This window comes from Nicotiana tomentosiformis, chromosome 9 (assembly GCF_000390325.3).
Source record: "Nicotiana tomentosiformis chromosome 9, ASM39032v3, whole genome shotgun sequence".
Classification (NCBI taxonomy): Eukaryota; Viridiplantae; Streptophyta; class Magnoliopsida; order Solanales; family Solanaceae; genus Nicotiana; species Nicotiana tomentosiformis.
In genome coordinates, this window is record NC_090820.1 from 53,490,796 (window position 1) to 53,498,414 (window position 7,619).

The 7,619-nt window shown below is 40.7% G+C and overlaps 1 protein-coding gene across 1 annotated transcript; it reads left to right on the top strand.

Annotated features, from left to right (window-relative positions):
* Positions 1 to 269: 269 nt before the first annotated feature.
* LOC138898789 (uncharacterized) lies at positions 270 to 2,418 on the top strand. Its single transcript, XM_070184890.1, has 4 exons — positions 270 to 708; positions 1,018 to 1,291; positions 1,836 to 2,050; positions 2,114 to 2,418. The coding sequence occupies exons 1-4, from the start codon at positions 270 to 272 to the stop codon at positions 2,416 to 2,418; spliced, it is 1,233 nt and encodes a 410-aa protein (XP_070040991.1).
* The last annotated feature ends 5,201 nt before the right edge of the window (positions 2,419 to 7,619 follow it).

Below are 7,619 nucleotides of genomic sequence, written 5' to 3' on the forward strand. Positions count from 1 at the left end.
GGGGTGGGAAGGCAGGCAAGGGAGGTAAGGGGAACAAGGGTGCCTATAGGTTGAGAATTGGGTCATGGAACATAGGTACACTGACGGGTAAGTCTATAGAGTTGGAAAAGATCCTCCGGAAGAGGAGGGTCAATGTAGGATGTGTCCAGGAAACTAGGTGGGTAGGGTCTAGGGCAAGGGATGCGGATAAGTATAAGCCTTGGTACTCCGGAGTCCGGAAGGGTAAGAATGGAGTGGGTATCTTAGTGGATGGGGAACTTAGAGAGTCGATGGTTGAGGTTAGACGGGTGAATGATAGATTGATGACTATTAAGTTGGTGGTTGGAGAGTTCACCCTAAACATAGTTAGCGCCTACGCCCCGCATGCGGGCCTGGATGAGGAGGTTATACAGCAATTCTGGGAGGGGTTAGATGAGATTGTGCGTCAAGTACCGCCTACTGAGAGGCTATTTATAGAAGGGGATTTCAATGGTCATATTGGGTCGACCACAAGAGGCTATGGCGAAGTGCATGGAGGCTTCGGTTTTGGGGAGAGGAACGGAGGAGGTACTTCGCTGTTGGACTTTGCTAAGGCTTTTGGGTTAGTGATTGCGAACTCTAGCTTTCCGAAGAGGGATGAGCATTTGGTTACTTTCCAAAACGCTATGGCGACGACTCAGATTGACTATATCCTCCTTAGGAGGTGTGACAGAGGGCTGTGTAAGGATTGTAAGGTTATTCCGGGGTAAGATACTCACGACACAACATAGGCTCTTGGTGATAGATATTGGTATTATGTTAAAGTGAAGGAAAAGGTTCGACTGCGGATGACCGAGAATTAGTGGGGTGCCTTGACTAAGGATAAAGCCCAGGAGTTGGAGGGGCGGTTGTCGGCTATGGGAGCCTGGAGGAATAGTTGTGACGCGAGCATTATGTGGTCGACGACAACAAACTGTATAAGGGAGGCTGCGAGAGAAATGTTAAGGACCTCGACAGGCGTCTTTGGCAGGCATAAATGAGACTGGTGGTGGAATGAAGTGGTCCAAGATAAAGTGGAAGCAAAGAAGACAGCATACCTAAAATTAGTAGGGAGCACAAGTGAGAAGGAGAGGAGGGCGTGCATGGAGTGGTATAAGGTAGCTAGGAATGAAGCAAAGCTGGCAGTTACAGAGGCTAAAACTGCAGCCTATGGCCGTATGTACGAGGAACTGGGGGGAAAAAGGCGGAGAAAAGAAGTTATTCCGGCTGGCGAAGATGAGAGAGAGGAAGGCCCGGGATTTGGACCAAGTGAGATGCATCAAGGACAACGATGGTAGAGTATTGATGGAAGATGCTCAGATTAAGAGCAGATGACAGACTTACTTTCATGAACTTCTGAATGAAAAAGGGGATCGGGAAATTGTGCTAGGTGAATTGGAGCATTCCGAGAGTCACCGTGACTTTGGGGACTGCAGGCGCATCGAGGTTGAGGAGATCATGAGGGTTATGCATAAGATGAGCAGGGGTAGAGCGACCGGGCCCGACAAAATTCTGATTGAATTTTGGAAGTGTGTGGGTAGAGCAAGCTTGGAGTGGCTGACTGGACTGTTTAATGTTATTTTTAGGACGAATAGGATGTCGGAAGAGTAGAGGTGGAGTACGGTGGTTCCGTTGTATAAGAATAACGGTGATATCCAGAGTTGTAACAATTATAGGGGTATCAAATTACTGAGTCATACCATGAAAGTTTAGGAGAGAGTGGTTGAAGCGAAGATGAGAAGGATAGTGTCTATATCCGACAACTAGTTCGGGTTCATGCTAGGTCGTTCTACTACGGAATCTATACACCTTATTAGGAGGTTGGTGGAATGGTACAGGGAGAGGAAGAAGGATATGCACATGGTGTTTATTGATTTAGAGAAAGCGTACGACAAGGTTCCTAGAGAAGTTCTTTGGAGATGCTTAGAGGCAAAAGGCGTGCCGGTTGCCTACATTTGGGCAATTAAAGACATGTATGATGGGGCTAAGACTCGGGATAAGACTATAGGAGGCGACTCTGAGCAGTTTCCAGTTATTATGGGGTTACACCAAGGTTCTGCGCTCAGCCCGTTCTTATTTGCCCTGGTGATGGACGTGTTAAGACACCATATTCAAGGGGAGGTGCCATGGTGTATGTTATTCGCCGATGACATAGTTCTGATTGATGAGTCGCGAACCAGTGTTAACGAAAGGTTGGAGGTCTGGAGACAGGCCCTTGAGTCTAAGGGTTTCAAGCTGAGCAGGATGAAGACGGAATACTTGGAGTGTAAGTTCAACACTGAGCCGAGGGAAGTAGGAGTGGAAGTGAGGCTTGAATCACAGGTCATACTAAGTAGTGGCAAATTCAAGTACCTTGGGTCGGTTATCCAGAGGAAAGGGGAGATTGACGAGGATGTCACACACCGTATTAGGGTGGGGTAGATGAAGTGGAGGTTAGCATCTGGAGTCATGTGTGATAAGAGAGTGCCAACGATACTCAAAGGTAAGTTTTACAAAGCGGTAGTTAGACCGTCCATGATGTATGGAGTTGAGTGTTGGCTTGTTAAAAACTCACATATCCAGAAGATAAAAGTAGCAGAAATGAGAATGTTGAGGTGAATGTGCGGACACACTATGATGGATAAGATTAGGAATGAAGATATTCGGTATAAGGTGGGCGTGGCTCCCATTGATGACAAGATGTGGGAAGCACGACTCAGATGGTTCAAACACGTACAAAGAAGAAGCCCAGATGACCCGGTAAGGAGGCGTGAGTGGCTGGCTTTGGAGGGCATGAGAAGAGGTAGAGGAAGACGTAAGAAGTATTGAGGAGAGGTGATTAGGCAGGACATGGTGAGGCTTCAGATTTTTGAGGACATGGCACTTGATAGGAAGTTGTGGAGGTCGAGTATTAGAGTTGTAGGTTAGGAGGTACATAGTTGAGTCTCCCTTACTTCGTACCTTTCTGAGGCTAGTCTGGTAGGATTTTTGTCAATGTTAACTAGTGGCAAGGTTGTGTCTTACTACTCTTTTGTTTTCCATAGTGTCGGGTGTCTGTATTGTCTATCGCGTTTGCTTTGCATCTACTTTCTCATTTCCATGATGTTATTTTTCCTATGGTTTCTATTGGTGATACTGATATTGTCTCTTTTCGTCTTCTTGAGCCGAGGGTCTTTCGAAAATAGCCTCTCTACTCCCTCGGGGTAGGGATAAGGTCTACATACACACTACCCTCCACAGACCCCACTAGTGGGATTTCACTGGGTCGTTGTTGTTGTTGTTGTAACTATATAATGTAAGATGATTATAATTTCTTACATCTTTTGTTCATAATTCCTTTTTTGTTACTAAGAGACACAAAAGCATTGCCATTGAATTAGAGATTTTTGTCTTTCTTCATTAAACTTTTGAGATTTTTATTTATACTGTGTAAACATAAAAGGTAAATTCAATATTCAAGCTAATTTTGTTTAAACAAATTCAAGCTTAAATTTTATAACTTATAGAAATAGGTCTTGTGGGAAGAAATTTGAATTTGGAACAAGAATAGAGACTGTACAAGCAGTATTATTCATGGAGATAACTGAAGTTTCTCCTCTTCGTTAATGGTAAGAACACTCTCACGCTCTCTTCTTGGTAAATCTCACATTTATAATTCATGCTAAATAAAACTATAATACGAAATATTATGTACTTTGCCTAATAGAGGAGTTTGAAATCAATTAAAATTTTAATGATCTGTTGGATAAACTTTGCCCTTTCCTTATTGCATTGAGACTATAAACTATAATTTATTTTGCCGATCATATTCGTAGGCTCAAAGTCAATGGTTATACAAGTTACGCTAGAGTGAAACTTTGTCTTTCAGGTCCGCTTTTGTGTTTTCTGTGTTAAGGCATAAAGACTTCATTTGACAATTCTAAAAAACATTTAAATCTTTCTTATGTTTCTACTATTCAGACTAACGTTTCAAATAAACTAAATTTATATATTATTTTGATTTATGTCAAGACCCAAAATCCCACTAGTCGTGATGGCACCTAACCCAACCCGTTAGGTAAGCTAATTTCCAACAATCCAATTCCAATAAAATTAATTAAAATAAAATATCTAAAACCAATACATCTCCCCAAGAACTGGTAGTACAAATCATGAGCTTCTAAGAATAGAGTGTACAAAGCGGAAATGCAATAAATACATAGTCTGTTTGGATAATACATAAATAGAGCTTTTATAAATCTAAGGCTACCCTGAACAAGAGGCAGCTACAACAGGAACACAGGTACATCTTTAGATCCCGCAACCATCGAGCACAACAACAACAACAGTCAATATCTGCACGAAATGTGCAGAAGTGTAGTATCAGTACAACCGACCCCATGTACTGAGTAAGTAACAAACCTAGCCGTAGGTTGAAAGTAGTGACGAGCTTCTACCAAGGTCAGAGTCCAACTTCCATAACCAATAATAGTTCATAACAATATTAAACAAGTAATACCAGAAGTAACTCAAGAATAAATGCTTAGCTAAATCATGACTTCTGAAAATAATTCTGCCTTTCAAGTTCATCAATGAAAACCCGAATCGTATACCGAAACTACCAAAAATATGAAAAGTTTGAAAATAGTAATTTTTCCAAAATTCTTTCAATAATAAATAAAATATCTCATTTTCTTTCCCAGATAACCAGTGTAAAATAAATGTATCACTATGCCTATCCGTTAACATGTGAGAGAAATCATGAATAATGTGATACCGTACAGCATGAGGAAAACACATCTCTATGCATATATGTCATGTGTGCATGTCAATGCAATGTATCTCAGAGATTGTACTCATGTACTCACACTCTCAGAGTACTCAATCTCACTGTCTCGCATTCTCTCTCACTATGCTCAGCACACTCAATCACTCAACGCTATACAATACCTGCAGCGACGTGCAGCCCGATCCCTGTTTATAGTCGACTGCGCTCACTGGGGGTGTACAGACTCATGAGGGGCTCCTACAGCCCAAGCGCTATAAGAACGGACAACTCACGTGCTGCATAGACAACTCACGTGCTATAATATCATATCTGGATCCGCACAAATAACTCACGTGCTATAATAATATCTTGATCCGCACGACCAAATCACGTGCTATAATAATATCTGGATCCACACGGCCAACTCACGCGCTATAATAATATCTGGATCCGCACGGCTAACTCACATGCTATAATAATATCTGGATCCGCACGGCCAACTCACGTGCAATAGTATAATATATAGATCCGCACGGCCAACTCACGTGCAATAGTATAATGTATAGATCCTCACGGCCAACTCACGTGCAATAGTATAATATATATAAAGCCAACATGGCCTGCTGCGACGTGCAGTCCGATCCCAAAAATATCCTCACAATCAGGCCCTTGACCTCCCTCAGTCATCAATCTCTCCAGTCTCTCTTTCATGGGCTCACAATGTCATGAGAATAGCCCAAAAATGATGATATGATGTATTAATAAATAATAACAGAGACTAAGATATGATATGCAATGAAATGAATATGACTGAGTATAAATTTTTATTTTAAAATAAATATTTCACAACAATATGATCTATATGGGTCCCAATAATACTGGCACATAGCCTCAACATGATTTTTAATATGCTTTTTAGCTCAATTTCTTTAACTCATAAAATCGCATGGAAAATGCCAAGATCATTTAACTACAAACTTCCACAGAAATAATTATGTCATAATTTCTATAGTGCACGCCCACACGCTTGTCACCTAGTATTAGGGCTGGCAAATGGGCCGGTCCCGGGCCTAAACGGGCCAAGTGGGCCGGTCCAAACGGTCCCGGGCCCAAATTAAACAGGCCAAATGGGCCCGGGACTAAAACGGGCTTTTTGTAGGGACCGTCCCGGGACCGGGACCGTTTGGTCCCGGGCTAAACGGTCCCAGCGCTAAGTGGCCCCAACAAATTTTAAAAAAATAAAATAAAATAAAATAGATATTAGAGATAAAAGGATGTTAAAAACAATATCGAAGACAATGCTTTATAAATTTTATTATAGAATTGTGACGTGAATTTTAATATTCAATATTTAATATAGAATATATATAGTATATAAGATGTATATATAGTATATCGATATAAGATGTATATATAGTATATATATATATATATATACCATTTTAACAGGATCAAGTGGCGGGCGGTAATCCGCCATGCCTTCTCAATTAAATTAAAACAGAAATCACCATTTGGCCGGGAACTGGACTTGTTTCACACCTTACATCTGGCTTTTATATGCCTGGAAGGTTTTCACCAGTTAAAGATTTCTATTTTAACATATTTGAGAATTCTTAATCTAGCTAATTCAGTATCCTTATATTTAAAGACTGGCGGTAATCCGCATAATCAGTAAGGATATAAGAATTGAAATATACTTAAATTTTTTATATAGTTTAATGACTGTATGGAAGGTTAAAAACCTTTACTCAAGCAAGGGGCCTGTCATAATATAATACATACTTTTATTGAGCTCATGTGTGTAGCAGTTCTAACCGTGAAGGAAGATGCCCTTTTAACTCCTTTATCGGGCTGAGGTTCACGGCTGGCTAGACGGAGCCACTAAGGCAAAGCCAATAAGAGCATTGTTATATCAGACTGTACCAACCATCTTGACACCAAGTCAAAACTCTATATATAAAACTCATTTATATTTTAATAGATGCTGTCGCTTTCATGGTGTATATAGGAGAGAAGTTAGATACTCAACATAGATATGAAGTCTCTTAGCCGGACATCATCACGGCCAGAGAGGAGAGACTAGAAGAAAAGCTAAACTAAGAAAGACAGAAGTATGTACCTTGTGGCCAAGAAGCAAGGCCCTGAAGATGAAGAACTGAAAACTTTTATTTACTTGTTCTTCTATTACAATCTACAAACTTCAAACTAACTCTTTACTTACACTTAGAGAGAGAGAGAGAGAGAGAGAGAGAGAGAGTTCTAGAGAGAGGGAGTCTTAACGTCTGCCTCTTAAAAATGAACGAATGACTTCTACAAATAGAAAAAGAAAAGGAATCTATGAACAGTAAGAGTGGGTCCCCGTGGGTCCCGGTAATAGTGTTTCTACTGTTGAAACAGTGTATTTACTGTTGATAAATAGTGTATCTACTGTTCGAGTGGGTCCGGCGGCTTCACTATGCTGTAGGTCCGGTGGCTTCACTGTTTGAGTGGGGTCCAGCTGTTTCACTGTGCTAGTTTCTTTTCCGCTTTTTTCATTTTGCGGATGAGTTCTTCTACATCATGCAAGTCTTCTTCAGATAATATCCTTTCTGCTTCAATGGGCTGAGAATCTTCAGCAATATCATCGTTGCTTGTTTCACTTTGCATTGACGTATCTGACTTTTCATATTGATTGATGGAAGACAGTAAATTTCTTTTAACCTCTTCCAAGTAACTGTTAATCATATCTGTTTTATCTCCTTCTTGAAAGGAGATCCTTCTGGCAATATGCCTCACTGAACTGTCATTAATTACCTCCTTCTGAGGTTTACTAGAATATTCTTGGATCTTTATCTGCCTAGAATATTCTTGTTAAGGCTTTATTCTGTGTATGTCTATCATTGTTGTAGAATAATGC